Source organism: Bombyx mori, chromosome 8, assembly GCF_030269925.1.
Source record: "Bombyx mori chromosome 8, ASM3026992v2".
In the NCBI taxonomy this organism is placed as follows: Eukaryota; Metazoa; Arthropoda; class Insecta; order Lepidoptera; family Bombycidae; genus Bombyx; species Bombyx mori.
In genome coordinates this window covers 1,477,750-1,498,071 of record NC_085114.1, presented here as the reverse complement: position 1 = coordinate 1,498,071, position 20,322 = coordinate 1,477,750, and the positions used below count along the sequence as shown (strand labels likewise).

Genomic DNA, 20,322 nt, shown 5'->3' with positions numbered 1-20,322 from the left:
AAATTAGACCAATACTCGCTTACCGCTTGTAGTCTGTGCCCCCATCTTATTTATATAAAATACATACATACGTTCCAGTGGTTGGACTATTTTAATGCCCCACCGCTTGTTTTCGCTAAAGCCAGATAGATAATTGAATCTCATTTATTTTTCAGATAATGAAGGCATCGTATAGCTTCTTCACCGTTCTGCAAAACGCCTCAGAATAAGCTAAGCTCGGACTATTCCCCACATGCCTTGCCCGAATGCTCGGTGCATTAAATCTGGGGCGCATATTGTACGACCTTGTCGGTCCTAAGTCTTTGGACTTAAAGCACTCTGCACATATACTTTGTAATACATTCTACCAATTAGAAAACTTATCGACACGATTACCCGCGCTACTCTATATCAGATAAATAAAATTCTTTGGGGTATAAGACAAAGGGGAAGGTCTTCCCTTTCCCACCGAGCGGGTTAAATTGCTCGGCAGACCGACGGTCCAAATATTGTTCGGAGCTTATATGAAAAAATATGTGCAAGCTTACCTTGAAAATGTAAGCGAGATTCAGACATCTGTCAAATATATTTTGTTTTTTTTTTATTGCATAGATAAGTGGACGAGCTCACAGCCCACCTGGTGTTAAGTGATTATCGGAGCCCATAGACATCTACAACGTAAATGCCGCCACCCACCTTGAGATATGAGTTCTAAGGTCTCAGTATAGTTACAACGGCTGCCCCACCCTTCAAACCGAAACGCATTACTGCTTCACGGCAGAAATAGGCAGGGTGGTGGTACCCACCCGCGCGGACTCACTACATTAGGGGTGGCCAAGCAGTAGATCGCGATCGACCGATCGATCGTGGCTATTAGTCCAGTCGATCGTGACAAGACAAATATAAGTATATAGAACAGACTGCACAACGTCATCACCAATCATCATCATTCACGCATTCATCTTCATCTTGTATCATTTGTTAATGACCATTACGTCACATTATTCATCCTCTCTTCTACACAATCGTTCTCTTTTGTTATATAATTTCAGGTTTATTTTACTCTTTTTAATAAAAGAAAATATACTGCCAACTTATTTGTATACCTACTGAACTACATAGCTTCATTAAATTTCGAGAAATGTCATTGGTAGATCGCAGTGTTTCGTTAGTAAACAGTAGACCTTGGTTCTAATCAAGTTGGCCACCCCTGCACTAGAGGGTCTTACTACTAGTAATTATAATTTTGCGGATTTGATTTTTATTACACGATGTTATTCCTTCACCGTAGCAGAAAGGTAGCAAAAAGGCATAGGTAGAAAAAGAAACCTGTTAATTAACTCTAGAATAAAGAAATACATTTTAATTACACGAACTCATTTTATTATTCTATAATTGCCATGAAGTTATTTTAATATATGTAATTAGACAGCGTATTTTAATATAAAACTAGAGGTCCCGCAGTAGTCGAAATTCGCCTATAATTAATTGGAATTATAAGTTTGTACACTATTATGATTGTATTTTATACTTGTATAATCACAAATTTCGCCAAGACTACACTATAAAAAATAATAATAAAGACAAACAATATTTAATCTATTCTCAATTTGACAACAGACGCCAAGAACAAAAGTTTAACAATAAATAGTATGCATGCATGTGTGCGTCAAATATATGGTATGCAGTGTGTGTAATGTTTTCTTTATTGATTTCATGTATCTTTTATGCATTATTTAAAAAAAATATTAGCATTGTGCAGTTCTTCTCTATATTGTCTTTAAGTGTGAAATATTTCATACTCCACCGTCCGCGCAATTTTCGTAAAAAGGGATACAAAGTTTTTGCTTCACGTATTAATATATAGATATATTTTAAGGGACATCATTGATTCAGGACCTTTCAAATCATGTTAGTGTTAGCGTTATAAGAATCTCTGTCATCGTTTCTTATAACAAGGATACGTAATCCAGTGAGTAATTTGCATTTTCTTGTTGACAACGATTTTCGGTTCTAATTTTTGTTACGCTCCGTATATCCGCCAACAGATGTCGCTAATATAATATATAAAATATTGTATATTTTTAAACGTAATTTGTTTAAAGTAATTTTAAAAGTAACTACACAGATAGAACCTAAAAATTACGTGGCATCTATTTCTTTTGTTTCACTTGCTGGAGAAGAGTAAACAATGAGTACGAGGCTTTGATTATCTGTAAATAGAAACAATCACCGGAATTGGATTCGTTAAGAAAATCTTGTTGATCGTTAGGCCGGTAAGTCGTCGTGGCCTAATATTATTTTTAATTTCCTTTTGACTATTTCATTTTCTTTTCAGTTCCAATAATGGTTCAAATAGATCCTTTGCTGAAAAACTAAGCTATCGAGCTTTTGAATTCTTACGAGTATATTTGACCACCACGCCTGTTTCTGATGTTAATCTAATTCAAACATAAAAATCTTCATTAACCGGTCTAAATGAAATAATCTAAAATTTTGACTGAAAAGAAAACCAACTTCAATAAAACGAGAACATAATAATATGAGAAGTACCGGTTCTCAAATGTAAAAAAAGAATCGTCAAAACTGATTAATCCAGAACAAAGTTAGGAATAAAAAAATAGCAAATTTATAATTCCCTTTTTGTTGAAGTCGGTTAACAATAACAATTGTGCTGTTATTCATTATGAGACTGGTGCTAATGGTGATAATTGTCTGTCTCGTCGTCAACTTACAGCCATGAAAGAAGCCAATGACAAAGTAGTGAAACCTCCAGCGGTTATCTTGGCTACCCTTCGGGACCTCACCATCACGATTAACAAGGCCCTTCTGAGCTTTACTGAGCCCAAATACCAAGGGCTGAAATAAACTGATCCTGCTATCTCGGAGCTCTAGAAATATTCAATATATCTATTTAAATTTAACTTCTTACTGGTCTAAGGACCTCTTGTGAGTCCGCGCGGGTAGGTACCACCGTCTTGCCTATTTCTGCCGTAATGCGTTTCGGTTTGAAGGGTGGGGCAGCTATTGTAACTATACTGAGACCTTAGAACTTATATCTCAAGGTGGGTGCCGCATTTACGTTGTAGATGTCTATAGGCTCCAGTAACACCAGGTGGGCTGTGAGCTCGTCCACCCATATAAGCAAAAAAAACTTATCATCTATAGTTAAGAGTTTTATTCCAAAAGGATTGGTTACAACTCATTTGGCAGCAGCGATGAAGATGACCGTGAGCATCTGTGACTGACTACTCTCCGTCAAGTGGACCGTGCTCTTTTGCATTCACATTGACATTTATTTCATTCACATTCTGGGTTTTCTCTTTGATAAATATTACCATTACCAATGGACATAATAATGTCAATGTCGGTCATATGCCTGTAACATGTTTGCAATAATTATTGCTGTGAATAAGTGTATAGTTTTAGTGTTCATCGATACTGAAACTGGACCTTGTGATGGTCACAAGTGGTGACCAGGGTGGCCATTAAAAAATAAATAAAGACATTATTTCGACTTTTTGAAGGTCGTAAATACCGGTCATGTTACAATATCAAACAAGTACTACAATTTCGGTAGGCAGCGGCTTGGCTCTGCGCCTGGCATTGCTGAAGTCCATGGGCGCCGGTAACCACTCACCATCAGGTGGGCCGTATGCTCGTCTGCCTACAAGGGCAATAAAAAAATCAATATCCTATTTTATTTATTTATTGCTTAGATGGGTGAACGAACTCACAGCCCACCTGGTGTTAAGTGGTTATTGAAGCCTATAGACATCTACAACGTAAATGCGCCACCCACCTTGAGATATAAGTTCTAAAGTCTCAGTATGGTTACAACGGCTGCCCCACCCTTCAAACCGAAACCTATTACTGCTTCACGGCAGAAATAGGCGGGGTGATGGTACCTACCCGTGCAGATTCACAAGAGGCCCTACCACCAGTATCAATATATCGATCTAAAACGGATATTGCTATCTATTGATAGCTATTCCGGTTGCTACTAAGACCAGGAACTACTGCTTCAAGATGGATAGTCATTCTGTGATGTCTAAAAGCGACAGTTAATGTAATTGCTAAATAACAAGTTAAGAAACTATAGATCTATGTCATACCTCAACGGAGAGTTTGTTTCCTTGATAGCAGTAGATGAAAACTTGAAAGATCATGTTCATTAGGTAAGTACCCATAGAAAGCAGCCGAACCAGGTTTCCTGTTTGCTGTGAATTTATAGTAATCTGAATATTTTTATGTATGATAAACTGTTAAGCAATAAAAAAAATGTTTATTTGTTTAATATTACCCAGAAACATCTGCATGCTTAGTGCGAGTTTTTTAACGTTCTCGATAGCGTAAAAGTTAACTCAAATTTGTATGAAGTTGGTACGTCTGCCGTTAGGGGCGCTGTCGCGAACGTTAAAAAACTCGCACTAAGCCTTCGATCAATAATAGTACTAGATTAAGGATCAGGAACAAAAATAAGACGCTCGAGTGGCCACGTTTTCAGACACGAAAACATCTTCATTTCTTAGAAAAAAGGTTAATAATGTTAACGACTTCAGTTTATTATAAACCTTAATGCTTAAACATAAAGTTTAATTACTATTGCAAAATATATTTATTTAGGTTCTTTCGTCAGAGAAAGAATATTGTGGCATAAATTTAAAATGTCACTTGAACATAAAAAGTCATCAGTACAAAAATTATTATTCTAAAATGATACATAAAGACTAATTTATAAGGTTAAAAATAGAACAACAACGTTTTCCACGTATTCTTTATACAGAAGTAATTAAGACAATATATTTTTTTGTTTAATTACCTTTAAACAGATTCAGCTTGTTATAAAGCTGTTTTTTAGAAGTCATTTTTATATGAGCGGTTTATTTTTTACAATTTTTTTTTTTCTTATATTGAAGAATTTTTCTATAATCAGTTTAATTTAGGCTTATTTTATGGCTGTGTTCGTTTCCCCTAGAAAACAAATCCTTTTCAGCATATACGCTTAAAATATTTACACATACATATAAAGTTTTTATAATACTTTTTTGCATTGATTTGCCACCATCATTGAACAATTCTAGAATTTTTATAAGGGTTCTATATTTCTTATCCTCTTTCTTTCGCGACAATATATTATATCCATTGTGCACAGCGAAAAGGGGCTACTAGGAAATCTACAAACAAAAATCCTCATTCCGATAGAGGCACCCGTCACGTGCGGACGTGCTCATCGTCCACTCGATCGCCCGGTCTTTGTTCGCCCGGCTTTTGTTAGCCCGGCCATTGTTCGCGCGGCCTGTGTTTGTGGTACATCTGCCGACTAAGTGCTCTTTCTGGAAGTTTTTATTTGTTTTGTTTCCTTTTGTTGTTTCTGTGTTCGTGGTACATCTGCCGACAAAGTGGTTTCCTGCAAGTATTTATTTGTTTTGTTTCTTTTCGTAATTTCTGTTTTGTTGTGCTTTTTCTTTGTCCTGTAGTAATCGCGCCGCATTGCCACCTGTGTTCAATAGAACCGCTCAGGTCCGAGAAGTTGGGGCCTCGCCGCAAGGCGAGTGTTTTCAAGACCCGGGGCCGCCCCACCTGGGTACTCAGCGATCATGGACGCTGTATTCGCGGAATTCCTCCGACTTCGCCACCCACAGCTCGCCTCGGAGTTTTTGGCCTTCAAGGCCAATCACACTGCGAGCCCTCTCGAGGACTCCGCCGCGCTCGCTGCTCCTGCGTCGCCTGTACCTGCGTGCAGAGCTTCTGCATTGAGCACCGCAGCCTCTGTCGTGCCTGCCGCTCCCGTGTCGCCTATACTGGCGAGAAAAGCTGCTGCGTCGTCCGCCGTGACCATCGTTTCAGCTGAGCGATCATCCGCGGCCTCCGTCGCGCCCTCTAAAACACCTACACTTGCTCGTAGGTCGCCTGCACCCGCCTCCTCGTGCTCCGACTCTGACTCGGACATGGAGGTCGACCTCGCCCCCGCCTCATCGACGGATGGATTCACCCTGGTACAGAAGGGTAAGAAGCGTGCCGCGGAGTCTCGAGCTCCCGCGGCCGCTAAAATTAGCAAAGCCGTGAACGCGTCGCGCCCCCGCCCTCAGACTCCCGTTGCGCCCCCAGCCCGTGCCACTCCGTCGCCGCGTCCGGTGGCACAAAATAAAACCCAGACCCCTCCCCCGGTTATCCTTCAGGAGAAGGCAGCTTGGGATCGAGTTTGCCTGGCCCTTAAGGCCAAAAATATAAATTTCACGAATGCCCGTAACCTCGCGAACGGCATTCAAATTAAGGTTCAAACACCCGACGACCATAGGGCCCTCTCTTCTTACCTCCGTAAGGAGCGTATAAGTTTCCATACGTATACGCTCCAGGAGGAGCGCGAACTCCGCGTTGTAATACGCGGAATCCCTAAAGAGTTAGATGTAGAGCTCGTAAAAGCCGACCTGTTAGAACAAGGCCTACCAGTGAATTCTGTGCACCGTATGCACACCGGTCGCGGTAGGGAGCCATATAATATGGTTCTAGTCGCTCTCCAGCCTACCCCCGAGGGTAAGAAAATCTTTAACACACAGACCGTCTGTAGGCTCTCTGGTATCGCTGTCGAAGCCCCCCATAAAAAAGGCACTCCTAGCCAGTGCCATAACTGTCAATTGTACGGGCACTCTTCCCGTAACTGTCACGCGCGCCCCCGATGTGTTAAGTGTTTGGGCGATCACGCCACGGCCCTCTGCGCTCGCGACCAAAAAACCGCGACAGAACCGCCTAGCTGCGTCCTGTGTCGAACACAGGGTCACCCCGCGAATTACCGTGGTTGCCCCCGAGCCCCTAAAATAAATCGCCGCGTCGCCCGCCAAAACCGCCTCCGAGCTTCCGGCCCAGACATCAAAGCCTCGGCACCCTCTGCGTCGCAGGCTAAGCCAGCGTTCGTTCCGGCGGCGGTGCCCAGTGTCTCGGCCTGGGCAAAACCGCTGCCGTACACGAACACGGCTACAACTCCCTCCTCCGCGATTCGTCCCGCCCCCGCGACTCGTCCCTCTCCCGCGACTTGCCCTCCGACCGCGTCCGACAATCTCGCTTTAGCGATCGACTTCTTTCAGTCGATCAACTTTGAGCGCGTTAACGCTTTGGGCGACGCCATTCGCGCTGCCTCCACTGCACAACACTTTATCGCCGTTGTGCAGGAATACGCCGACGTATACGCGTCATTAAATACGTACGTCCTCCCCTCACTCCGCCGGTAATCAATGGCGTATATAAGTAGAATAAAGCCCCTATCCGTAACGATAGGATTTTTTAACGCTTACGGTCTCGCAAATCAACGTGATCAGGTTTCTGACTTTTTGCGTGACCACCAAATTGATATCTTTTTAGTGCAGGAGACCCTACTTAAGCCCGCGCGCCGTGACCCTAAAATCGCGAACTATAACATGGTCAGGAACGACAGGCTCTCTGCCCGTGGTGGTGGTACCGTCATTTACTATAGAAGAGCCCTGCATTGCGTCCCGCTCGATCCTCCCGCGCTCGCTAATATCGAAGCATCAGTGTGCCGAATCTCACTGACGGGACACGCGCCGATCGTTATCGCGTCCGTTTATCTTCCACCGGATAAGATCGTTCTAAGCAGTGATATCGAGGCGCTGCTCGGTATGGGGAGCTCTGTCATTCTGGCGGGCGACCTAAATTGTAAACACATCAGGTGGAACTCACACACCACAACCCCGAATGGCAGGCGGCTTGACGCGTTAGTCGATGATCTCGCCTTCGATATCGTCGCTCCGCTAACCCCGACTCACTACCCGCTAAATATCGCGCATCGCCCGGATATACTCGACATAGCGTTATTAAAAAACGTAACTCTGCGCTTACACTCGATCGAAGTAGTTTCAGAGTTAGATTCAGACCACCGTCCCGTCGTTATGAAACTCGGTCGCGCTCCCGATTCCGTTCCCGTCACGAGGACTGTGGTGGATTGGCACACGCTGGGCATCAGCCTGGCTGAATCTGATCCACCATCGCTTCCGTTTAGTCCGGACTCTATCCCGTCTCCTCAGGATACCGCTGAAGCCATAGACATCGTAACGTCACACATCACCTCGACATTAGATAGGTCATCGAAGCAAGTTGTAGCGGAGGACTTCCTTCACCGCTTCAAATTGCCCGACGATATTAGGGAACTCCTTAGAGCTAAGAACGCCTCGATCCGTGCGTACGATAGGTATCCTACCGCGGAAAATCGTATTCGAATGCGTGCCCTACAACGCGACGTAAAGTCTCGCATCACCGAAGTCCGAGATGCCAGATGGTCTGATTTCTTAGAAGGACTCGCGCCCTCTCAAAGGTCTTACTACCGCTTAGCTCGTACTCTCAAATCGGATACGGTAGTAACTATGCCCCCCCTCGTAGGCCCCTCAGGCCGACTCGCGGCGTTCGATGATGACGAAAAAGCAGAGCTGCTGGCCGATACATTGCAAACCCAGTGCACGCCCAGCACTCAATCCGTGGACCCTGTTCATGTAGAATTAGTAGACAGTGAGGTAGAACGCAGAGCCTCCTTGCCACCCTCTGATGCGTTACCACCCGTCACCCCGATGGAAGTTAAAGACTTGATCAAAGACCTACGTCCTCGCAAGGCTCCCGGTTCCGACGGTATATCCAACCGCGTTATTAAACTTCTACCCGTCCAACTCATCGTGATGTTGGCATCTATTTTCAATGCCGCTATGGCGAACTGTATCTTTCCCGCGGTGTGGAAAGAAGCGGACGTTATCGGCATACATAAACCCGGTAAACCAAAAAATCATCCGACGAGCTACCGCCCGATTAGCCTCCTCATGTCTCTAGGCAAACTGTATGAGCGTCTGCTCTACAAACGCCTCAGAGACTTCGTCTCATCCAAGGGCATTCTTATCGATGAACAATTCGGATTCCGTACAAATCACTCATGCGTTCAACAGGTGCACCGCCTCACGGAGCACATTCTTGTGGGGCTTAATCGACCAAAACCGTTATACACGGGAGCTCTCTTCTTCGACGTCGCAAAAGCGTTCGACAAAGTCTGGCACAATGGTTTGATTTTCAAACTATTCAACATGGGCGTGCCGGATAGTCTCGTGCTCATCATACGGGACTTCTTGTCGAACCGCTCTTTTCGATATCGAGTCGAGGGAACCCGCTCCTCCCCACGACCTCTCACAGCTGGAGTCCCGCAAGGCTCTGTCCTCTCACCCCTCCTATTTAGCTTATTCGTCAACGATATTCCCCGGTCGCCGCCGACCCATTTAGCTTTATTCGCCGACGACACGACTGTTTACTATTCTAGTAGAAATAAGTCCCTAATCGCGAAGAAGCTTCAGAGCGCAGCCCTAGCCCTAGGACAGTGGTTCCGAAAATGGCGCATAGACATCAACCCAGCGAAAAGTACTGCGGTGCTATTTCAGAGGGGAAGCTCCACACGGATTTCCTCCCGGATTAGGAGGAGGAATCTCACACCCCCGATTACTCTCTTTAGACAACCCATACCCTGGGCCAGGAAGGTCAAGTACCTGGGCGTTACCCTGGATGCATCGATGACATTCCGCCCGCATATAAAATCAGTCCGTGACCGTGCCGCGTTTATTCTCGGTAGACTCTACCCCATGATCTGTAAGCGGAGTAAAATGTCCCTTCGGAACAAGGTGACACTTTACAAAACTTGCATAAGGCCCGTCATGACTTACGCGAGTGTGGTGTTCGCTCACGCGGCCCGCACACACATAGACACCCTCCAATCCCTACAATCCCGCTTTTGCAGGTTAGCTGTCGGGGCTCCGTGGTTCGTGAGGAACGTTGACCTACACGACGACCTGGGCCTCGAATCAATTCGGAAATACATGAAGTCAGCGTCGGAACGATACTTCGATAAGGCTATGCGTCATGATAATCGCCTTATCGTTGCCGCCGCTGACTACTCCCCGAATCCTGATCATGCAGGAGCCAGTCACCGTCGACGCCCTAGACACGTCCTTACGGATCCATCAGATCCAATAACCTTTGCATTAGATGCCTTCAGCTCTAATACTAGGGGCAGGCTTAGGGACCCCGGTAACCGTACTCGTCGAACTCGACAAAGAGGTCGACGTGCAACCTAACCCATGCATCAGCCCGCTGAGTTTCTCGCCGGATCTTCTCAGCGGGTCGCGATTCCGATCCGGTAGTAGATTCATTCGCGAAACAATTGCTCTTGAGTTGTTAGGTCTCCTTCGGAGGCGCTCGGGCAGTTGTTAGCAAATCCCACCCCTCTTGGCTGAGCCTTTGCTCGCCCACCTGTCCTGGTGAAACTGGAAAGGCCTTCGGGCCACCAGTAAACTTTCAATCATAAATAAATAAAATAACAAACAAAAATAACATTATAAAATAACAAAACTACTCTATGCATTCCCTGTTCAAGAATAGGTGATGTTTGTTACAATAGTTGGTGCCTTGTTACAAACATTGGCCAAAAATATGGAATTATATAGTAAGTAAATTGAATTTTACTTACTATATAATTCTGTTTATTATTTTATGAAATTTACTTAATAATATAAACTTACCAAAAAAAGATATTCCTTCCAAAACCTTGGTGTTACGGTGGTTTTTTACTCAGTTTTTGAACGCGCAGTGCAGCATTTTGACGTCTTAGTGTTGGCTATGATTGGACCATACTAATTTGAAATTTTCGGGCCGTTTTTGAAGCATTAATCGGAAATCTAGTAGTATTATTGATCGAAGCACTAAGCACTCTGAAGACAAATGCACCCCAACTTCCAAAATGCGGCCGCGGTGTGTATCAATGAACCACAGCATAATCGCATCATTAAATACGTAAACTTTCCCTTTTATGCTCATCTTACCCATGAGCCCAAGAAACAGGTGCTTCCAAAAAATAAGTAATTCTGGAGTTAACGATCACTACTTACTGAGACCAATTGAAAGGCAGTCACGCAAATGATGATTAGCGATACTGTAAATTGCGCAAAGGTTGGCTTCGAAAAGCACGCTTGTAGTTCGGTAACCGCCGCCAAAACGGTCTGATGCTCCAAAACACAGGTTTTTAGACGTAAATTGAGTATATTTTCTTGTGCTGGACTGAGTTGACTCTAAACAATTGTAAATAGACATGCTTTAACAAAAACCGACTTCAAATAGAAAAAAAATAGATATTCCAAAACAAATTAATATACACTAAAAAACAATAATCATCGAAATCGATTGGCGTGATATTGAGTTATTCATTTATTTGTCGCGCACGTACTTAATGCAAATTTAAGACTAATATGGTTTTCTCATGAATCCCATTATCAAAACTGGACTAAATTGAAATGGGACCACACGGGAAACGTCAGCTTTCTAATAAAAAAAGAATCATCAAAATCGATTCTCCCAGTCAAAAGTTATGAGTTAACAGACATAAAAAAAACATACAGTCGAATTGAGAACCTCCTCCTTTTTTGAAGTGGGTTAAAAACAGAGTATGATTTAGTTATCTCATTGCACGTAGAGTATTTGTTCGCTTGCTCAAAGGATAAGACGGCGGGTGTATTTATACCGACCGACGAAAATATGCCGAAGTTCAAAGCTATCTAGGTTTTTTTATTTATTGTTGAAATGGGTAGACGAGCCCATAGACATCTACAACGTGAATGCCGCCACCTTGAGATATAGTTCTAAGGTCTCAGATTTTATAGTACAGGGTGGCCCATAAGTCCTTTGATATGAAAAAAAAATTATTAAAATAAAACTAATTACATTATGAATTAAATTTTTATTTACATAAAAAGCTTAAAAAACGGGAATTATTTTTTGAAAATAACATCTCCTAAATGTAATCCGTTGCGATCACGGCACTCTTGCAAACGACGTCTAAAATTGTCGATGACTGCGCGGCACGTCACTGCTGAAATGCTTGTCATTTCTCTGCGGATGTTTTCTTTTAGGGCCTCAATTGACCGCGGGTTTGTGTCGTATACTTTAGCCTTAAGGTAGCCCCACAAAAAAAAATCCATCGGGGTCAGATCTGGACTACGTGGAGGCCAGGAAATGTCTCCTCTCTTAGAGATAACTTTGCCAGGAAAAAGTTGACGGATAACGGGCATAGCAGTGTTAGAGGTGTGAGAAGTGGCCCCATCCTGTTGAAACCACGTCCTGGCATTAAAGCCTGAAAAGTTTTGCAATTCTGGTATGAAAAACTCTTCGATCATAGCCACATATCGCTCCGACGTAACAGTAACTGCGCGCCCTCTGCCATCCTCAAAGAAGTAAGGCCCTAGGATACCATGGGCTGACATAGCGGCCCAAACAGTCACTTTCGGACTATGTAAGGGCTTCTGATGCTTAAGTTTTGGATTGATGGGGCTCCAATAGCGGCAATTTTGTTTACTAACATGCCCGTTAAGATGGAAATGAGCCTCGTCAGAGAACATTATGTTATTGAAGGAAGTAAACCGATTCAACATTTCATTCGCATAATTTTGTCTTTGAATACCGTCAGTTTCCTTTAATTCTTGAACCAACTGAATTTTGTAAGGGTGCATATGTAAATCTTTCTTCAAAATCCGTTGTAACGATGTCCTGGATACGTTTAATGCTCTGGCGCGCTTACGAGTTGACTGTGTCGGATTTTCGCGAATAGACTGTGTCACTGTGTCTATGTTTTGTTCCGTACGTGACGTCCTTCGGCGACCCAACCGCGGTTTATCTAACGTCGAACCGGTCTCCTCGAACTTAGCAACCCAGTTCTTAATCGTTTGAAGAGTTGGAGTGTCGTCAAAGTTGTGTAAACCTTTGTGTTCTCGAAATTTACGCCGCGCAACGGTTGCCGAATTGTCGTTTTTATAAAACTCGCGCACACAAAACGCACGGTCCGCTCCGGTAAAACGCTCCATCGCGACTAAATTCCCAGAAACCGAAGTTACTCCCCCCGCTTCCCCTGCACCGCTCACGCGCGCCCTGTTCGTTTTATTCAAATTTTACTTTTCAAAGGACTTATGGGCCACCCTGTATAATGGCTGCCCCACCCTTCTAACCGAAACGCATAACTGCTTCACGGCAGAAATAGGCAGGTTGGTGGTACCTACCCGTGTGGACATGCAAGACGTCCTACCACCAGTAGAATCAAATACCTAGTCAAGTCATAAGTATTGTGACACAGTAAAAACTTTTCTTTTAGAATGCTAGCCACAAAAAAGTTTATTGAATTCGAATTTCGAATTGTTCATGAAAATAAAAATGTATACTTTTAGAATTTTACTCATTTTTAAATATGGAGTGGACGCTTAAAGAAGACCGTGTTGCAGTTATTGCGCTGCATCGTTGCGGTTACGCGCCAATTCAAATTTTTAACATACTGAAAAATTTGAATATAACCAAAAGATTCGTTTATCGTACCATCAAACGATACAATGAAGACTCCAGTGTAGATGACAGGTCAAGAAGTGGTCGCCCTCGGTCTGTTAGGACTCCAGCAGCGATAAAAGCTGTGAAGGCGCGAATTCAAAGAAATCCCAAACGTAAGCAGAAACTGTTGGCCCTTCAGATGGGGTTAAGCAGAACCACGGTGAAAAGGGTGTTAAATGAAGACTTAGGGCTTCGGGCATATCGAAGAAAAAGAAGACATCGTTTGAATGCTCGTCTAATGGACCTGAGACTGAAGAGGTGCCGCGCTTTGTTGAAGCGGTACGCGGGAAAAAAATATCGGGAAATTCTTTTTTCGGATGAAAAAATTTTTACCGTAGAAGAGAGCTACAACAAACAAAATGATAAAGTGTACGCACACAGTAGTGAAGAAGCAAGCAACCGTATTCCGCGTGTCCAACGAGGTCATTTTCCATCCTCGGTCATGGTATGGTTGGGAGTTTCTTATTGGGGCTTAACAGAGGTACATTTTTGTGAGAAAGGTGTAAAAACGAATGCAGTTGTGTATCAAAATACAGTCCTGACGAACCTTGTGGGACCTGTTTCTCATACCATGTTCAATAATAGGCACTGGGTATTCCAACAAGATTCGGCGCCAGCTCATAGAGCGAAGAGCACACAAGACTGGCTGGCGGCGCGTGAAATCGACTTCATCCGGCACGAAGACTGGCCCTCCTCCAGTCCAGATTTGAATCCGTTAGATTACAAGATATGGCAACACTTGGAGGAAAAGGCGTGCTCAAAGCCTCATCCCAATTTGGAGTCACTCAAGACATCCTTGATTAAGGCAGCCGCCGATATTGACATGGACCTCGTTCGTGCTGCGATAGACGACTGGCCGCGCAGATTGAAGGCCTGTTTTCAAAATCACGGAGGTCATTTTGAATAAACTTTAGTGTCATAAGAATCTATGTTTTGTTAAGTTCATTTTGGTATATGAATGGTTACATAATGAATATACTTGTTTCAATTATTTTACATTAAACATGTGACAGAATTTATGACCTGACTAGGTAGTTTACAAATGTTCAAAAATTACTTCATGACGAAGATATAAATAATATGTACATTGTGTAATAAAAATGAATCCCGGAAAAAATATGAATTGCGTATTTACTGATGATACAGCGTATTGTGAGCGTACGTGTCACTAACGCCTTGCCTAATCTCCATACTGATAGCTTTGAAAGGCTATGTCAGCGTAACCTAACAAGTAGGTGAGCTCACACGGGTCTCAAGCCTGACGTCAACGTTGCTAACACTAACCCTAGCAAGCTCTGTTATTTCGTTATTACTATAGAATGGAAATTTGGACCTCATGTCTCAAGGTTAGCTGCAGCATTCGCGTTGTTATGTGTACAAGAATCGGCAACTACTTACAACCAGATGCAAGTATGCATTAAAAATTTATAATTGCATTATTGTTCTTCATGATTCTATTTGAAAATGTAACTTTGTTTTACTATACGCACTTTGCATAGGTAGTTCCAAGTCAGGTCTTAATATTTTCTATTAAGTAATATTTGGATTAGCTTGTAAGTTCATCTAAATGTTTTGGGCAAAATGTTTTATTTTATTCTAGTAGGTCTTTACAGTCGGTTTTTAATTGTCGCCTCTACCGATACGGAATGCAGTTTCAACATTATAAACACTCGACAGTAAATATTGAAAACAGTGCCATCTAGAGTATTTTCAACAAACTACCACCTTCAAAATGCTACGAATGTATTCGTTTGCTACAGCGTAGTCCATGCTCTACGAAAACTATCCAATGTTTCCAGTAATTGAAAGAATTTCCCAACAATTCGTTTGATTTTAATATTATTCGAGAGATGGCCGAATGGCGTATAATGTGACGCGCTCATCTATATATTAATACGTGAAGCAAAAACTTTGTATCCCTTTTTAAGAAAATTGCGCGGACGGAGGAGTATGAAATTTTCCACACTTATAGAGAATATAGAGCAGAAGTGCACAATGCTAATATTACCTTAGAACTTATATCTCGAGGTGTGTGGCGCATTTTTTTTTTTTTATTGCTTAGATGAGTGGACGAGCTCACAGCCCACCTGGTGTTAAGTGGTTACTGGAGCCCATAGACATCTACAACGTAAATGCGCCACCCATCTTGAGATATAAGTTCTAAGGTCTCAATTATCAATATTGTAGATGTCTATGGGCTCCAGTAACCACTTAACATCAGGTGGGCTGTGAGCTCGTCCATCCATCCAAGCAATAAAAAAAAATAAAAAAAATATTATTTTAAAATAATGCATAAAAGATACATTAAATCGATAAAGAAAACATTACACACACTACATACCATGTATTTGACGCACACACGCATGCATACTATTTATTGTCAAACTTTTGTTCTTGACGTCTGTTGTCAAATTGAGAATAGAATATGGTTTGCCTTTGTTAATATTTTTTATAGTGTAGTCTTGGCGAAATTTTTGATTATAGAAGTATAGAATACAATCATAATAGTGTACAAACCTACAATTCCAATTAATTATAGTCGAATTTCGACTACTGCGGGACCTCTAGTATAGGTTTATATCCCCTTCCTGTTTAAAACGTTCGTCATGCGTTCCGATTTCAAGCATGATTATTGGCCTATCTATACTGGTAACCTTTTTTATTTATTTATTGCCTAGATGGGTGGACGAGTTCACAGCCCACCTAATGTTAACTGGTTACCGGAGCCTAACGTTAATGCTGCCACCCACCTTGAGATATAAGTTCTAAGGTCTCAATATAATTACAACAGCTGCCCCACCCTTCAAACCGAAACCCATTACTGCTTCACGGTAGAAATAGGCAGGGTGGTGGTAACTACCCGTGCGGACTCAAAGAGGTCCTACCACCAGTAATTACGCAGTAATTACGCAATGGCCTCGAGGGGTTATCCTAGCTTCACGTGACGTGTAGTCTGAGGACTGAAAGAAAATCAAATTTCGATACTCACTTCTAAGTGACCATCTAGGAAGGCAACTAAGTCAAGAAACATTTAATCATGTACCATTGGGTCTTCAATAAAACTAAAAGTTCCGCTGTCAATAGGCTCCTGAATCCTCTAAAGTTCAGGAAGGCATTGAACTTAGTGTTCCTATCTAAGCTTTAAAGCATGTTCCATTGAACATTCACTTACATTACCCGATTCTCTCATAATCGAATTCATTTCATCTATAAGAAATGTAGAATATATAATTTCTGTCGTTTTGTTTATAATATTGAAAAAAAAAGACCTTTGCCACAATTCCAATTGATAGCACTAGAGCTCTCGTCCATTAATTATACATAAACATTGACATGGATTGATTGATAAATAAATGAAAAAATAATACTTAAATGTCTTTACGTATTTACAAATAGATTTTCTTTTATTGCCCTTGTAGGCAGACGAGCATACGGCCCACCACGGTGGGTGGTAATCGTCCCCCATGGACTCTAGCAGGGGCAGAGCGAAGCCGCTGCCTACCATTAAGTACTCAAGATATCTTTCATACGTATGTGAATAATCAAAACCTGATAATCAATCTTCAAGTCTTGGCCTAGCGAAGCCAGTGCAAGTCCCACGAGACGCAGCCTGCAGCGGCACTGGGCTATCAGACTGCTGACCAGAGAATCCTTGGCAACGTTGATGTAAGCAGCTATCAATAGCGCTGCCACTTGATGGATGTACGTCAACTCGTATGCTGGACTCTTGGAGGTGTCGTAAGGGTACCTGAGAAACAGGGGTTAGTGACGTTGATAAAGACGCTAACTCAGGGCACACCCAGTGCAAATAATCATCCACAGCACTAAGTGTATATGGACGCAAACCCCACTATTGACAATAATTAACATGATTTATAGTTTAGTTTATTCTTTGTTATTATTTATTTTTGCCATGAAGCAGTAATGCGTTTCGGTTTGAAGGGTGAGGCAGCCGTTGTATACTATACTTGAGACCTTAAAACTCATATCTCAAGATGGGTGACGCATTTACGTCGTACATGTCTATGGGCTCCAGTAACCACTTAACACCAGGTGGGCTGTGAGCTCGTCCTCCCATCTAAGCAATAAAAAAAAGTATTGACTAACTTTGTCCTGCTTCAAATCGTGCATAAGCTGGACAGATTTTTTCCTCCTCGCAGTAGCTGCAAACAGGACTATTGCGGAGCCTGGTCTGGGAATGATCCTTTGCAACTTACAGTATCCTTTTCGGGATTCTCGACAGGATATAAAGCGTAGACACTATTGCTTTGTAGAAGGTCTTTGTTACTAACCATGCCCTCAAAGGCAGCTGGTGCTTCTCAGCGCTAGTCGCCCATCCAACAGTAGTCACAAAAGTCAATAGAAAGTACAGACAAAGCTGTATACTGGTTTCAAAGTCGCAACTGTTATCAACAAAAAACAAAAATGAGAAAAAAATTATATTAGTAGCTTATTTAAATGTGTTTTTGGAATGAAGTTCCTTATGGGACGATGCGGAGGGGTACCCTAACCGGGAAAAAACGTCCGTAACGTAAGATTTATATTAGTAATGCAGTAATCAGTGTAGGCAGCGGCTTGGCTCTGGCATTGCTGAAGTCCATGGGCGACGGTAACCACCCATCATCAGGTGGGCCGTATGCTCGTCTGCCTACAAGGGCAATAAAAAAAATAAAAAAAACTTAACTTTGTAATAACGTACAAATTAGTAATGCACACAGTGTACGACCTAACTTTGTAATAACGTACAAAAAATAACATATTTTTTATCATTCATTGACCACGATCTCAAAGCGTTCGTTTGCACAATACACTAACTCTTATGCAAACAACCGTGAATTAAGTGTACCAGAATAAGTTCGCACGTTACCGAATGACCGTGGGTTGTTGCGAAACCTCCAGTTTCATTTTCTTAATACCTCGAATAGAACTTAAAACTAATATTTTTTTAATAATAAACTTCGTTCCTATCCGGTGTCCCACGACACCACATATCTTTTTTTTTATTGCCAAGATGGTGCACGAGACATGCCGCCACCAGCCTTGAGATGTGAGTACAAGTCTCAGTTTTATCAATACAACGGCTGCCCCAACCTTCAAACCGAAACGCATTACTGCTTCACGGCAAAAATAGGGTGATGATAGGGTAAGGATAAATAATAGTGTGATGGTACCTAGCCGTGCAAACTCACAAGATGTTCCACCACCAGTAATAACGCAAATATGATTTTGCGGGTTTGATTTTTATTAAACAATGCTATTCTTTCACCGTGGAAGTCATTCGTGAATATTTGTTAAGTACGTATTTTATCAGAATGTTAGTACCTATAGGTACAGAAGAGTGGCAAGAGAGACGATCCAAGTCTTTTTATTCTTTATTTTGCTATAAATAATAAATAATACTGAAACCCTGACCACTTCGAGTTGCTGTTATTAATTATCTGGAGTTGCTGCTGTTGCATCTGCTGTTATTAAATATCCTCCTTCCTATCCTTATCCAACAATAAGTTCCCTACACATTTTCCAATACTATTTTAAATGCAGGCGTGCTTTGAGCCCACACTGAGTAATACCGCCGTCTTGCCTTTATTCCTCCTACCATCGCTGAGATCTTTTCCAATCTTCTTTAATATATATATTTCTTCTGTGCGTGTGTTTGTCACTGAACTCCTCCTAAACGGCTGGACCGATTTGAATGAAATTTTCTGTGTACCTTTAGACGGATTCGAGAATGGTTTACATTTACAAATCAGCCCGGCAGGTGGCGCTGCAGTCAGTATCTAGGTTATTTATCATTTCTAGAAATAATTGATATGGCAAAACAACGTTTGCTGGGCCAGCTAGTTCATATACAAACCTTTTAACAATCCTTCTAGCCTCCTCGCTCTGTACTCCCATCAGAACTGCATTGGCTTGTTGAATTACCCTCTGTATCCTATTCTTCCTGATAACAATGTTAATGACCTTCGTGGCATGTGCAAAGTTTGTGAATAAGAGGAAAGCCGTGCCCGTCATCAGCGGAAGGTCTCCCCATATCTTTATCATGTCCACAACTTGAATGAGGATGTAGATTCCTATTGTTAGATATTAATTTATAAAATGCCCTCTGTGTTAGGGTATTTACATTGGATGATGATGATTACACTGGTTATCTCAATGAGCACTGAGAGTCCATGGGTTCCTGTAGTCATTGAACATGGACGGTGTACTCGTCTGTACTTATGGTATCAAATCTCATAAGTACGCACAAGTGGTACCACCCTGCCTATAGCTACCACGAAGCAATCATTCGTTTCGGTTTGTACCTTAGACTTTATACCTCAATGCGGGTGGCGGCAGCAAATTTTAATGTCTATGAGTTCCTTTTTTTTCCTATCTAGCTGAGAGCCTTGAGAGGCTATTTCAGCGTAACCTTGACTAGTAGAAGAGCTCACGGGGCTCAAACCTGACGACGTTGCTAACGCGAACCCTAGCAAGAGCCGTGCTTCGTAGAATCTACCACCGGATCGGAAACGCGACCCACTGAGAAGATCTGGCGAGAAACTCAGTGGGCTGTGTCTGGGAGTATGAGCTCCGATGACCAGTTAATACCAGGTAAGCCGTGATCTGCGACGTGATCACCACTCCGTGCATGAAGTAAATCAAAACGTTTTTTTCTTAAAATTACATCTGCGGCTCCTTTTCATCCAGTACTTCTTTCGATTCAGTAATTAATAAAAATCACACTAACCAAGTAAAAACATGAAAAAGACAAAACTGTAACAGTTGTACAAAAGTCTCTTGTTCCCAGCCAAGCCATCAGGAGACCAGAACCCCAAACATCTGAGCAATGTCAGTGATAAGCTGATGGTAAAATTGGCATTTCTAATCCAGAGCTTCATTCTGCTTCAGGTTTTGGAGACAATATGACTGTGTCGAACTCAACGAAAATTGTACAAAAATGAC

The 20,322-nt window shown here is 42.3% G+C and overlaps 2 protein-coding genes across 5 annotated transcripts in view; one reads left to right on the top strand and one right to left on the bottom strand.

Annotated features, from left to right (window-relative positions):
- Or-45 (olfactory receptor 45) overlaps window positions 1–2,036 on the top strand; it is a 16,898-nt gene extending 14,862 nt beyond the window's left edge. Inside the window, exon 9 of one of the 2 annotated variants that reach the window (XM_062669508.1) lies at window positions 156–2,036. In XM_062669508.1, the coding sequence (XP_062525492.1) occupies window positions 156–209 (54 nt within the window). In that variant the 3' untranslated portion in view covers window positions 210–2,036. The remainder of the gene's footprint in view (window positions 1–155) is intronic. The other variant, NM_001111328.1, reaches the window with a different exon arrangement.
- Window positions 1,998–20,322, bottom strand: Or-63 (olfactory receptor 63). Of its 3 annotated transcripts, NM_001173149.1 has the most exon segments (8): window positions 2,133–2,192; window positions 2,715–2,870; window positions 4,095–4,199; window positions 10,905–11,084; window positions 16,930–17,128; window positions 17,673–17,783; window positions 19,235–19,451; window positions 20,108–20,258. In NM_001173149.1, coding segments are annotated over 8 exon segments (1,179 nt in total).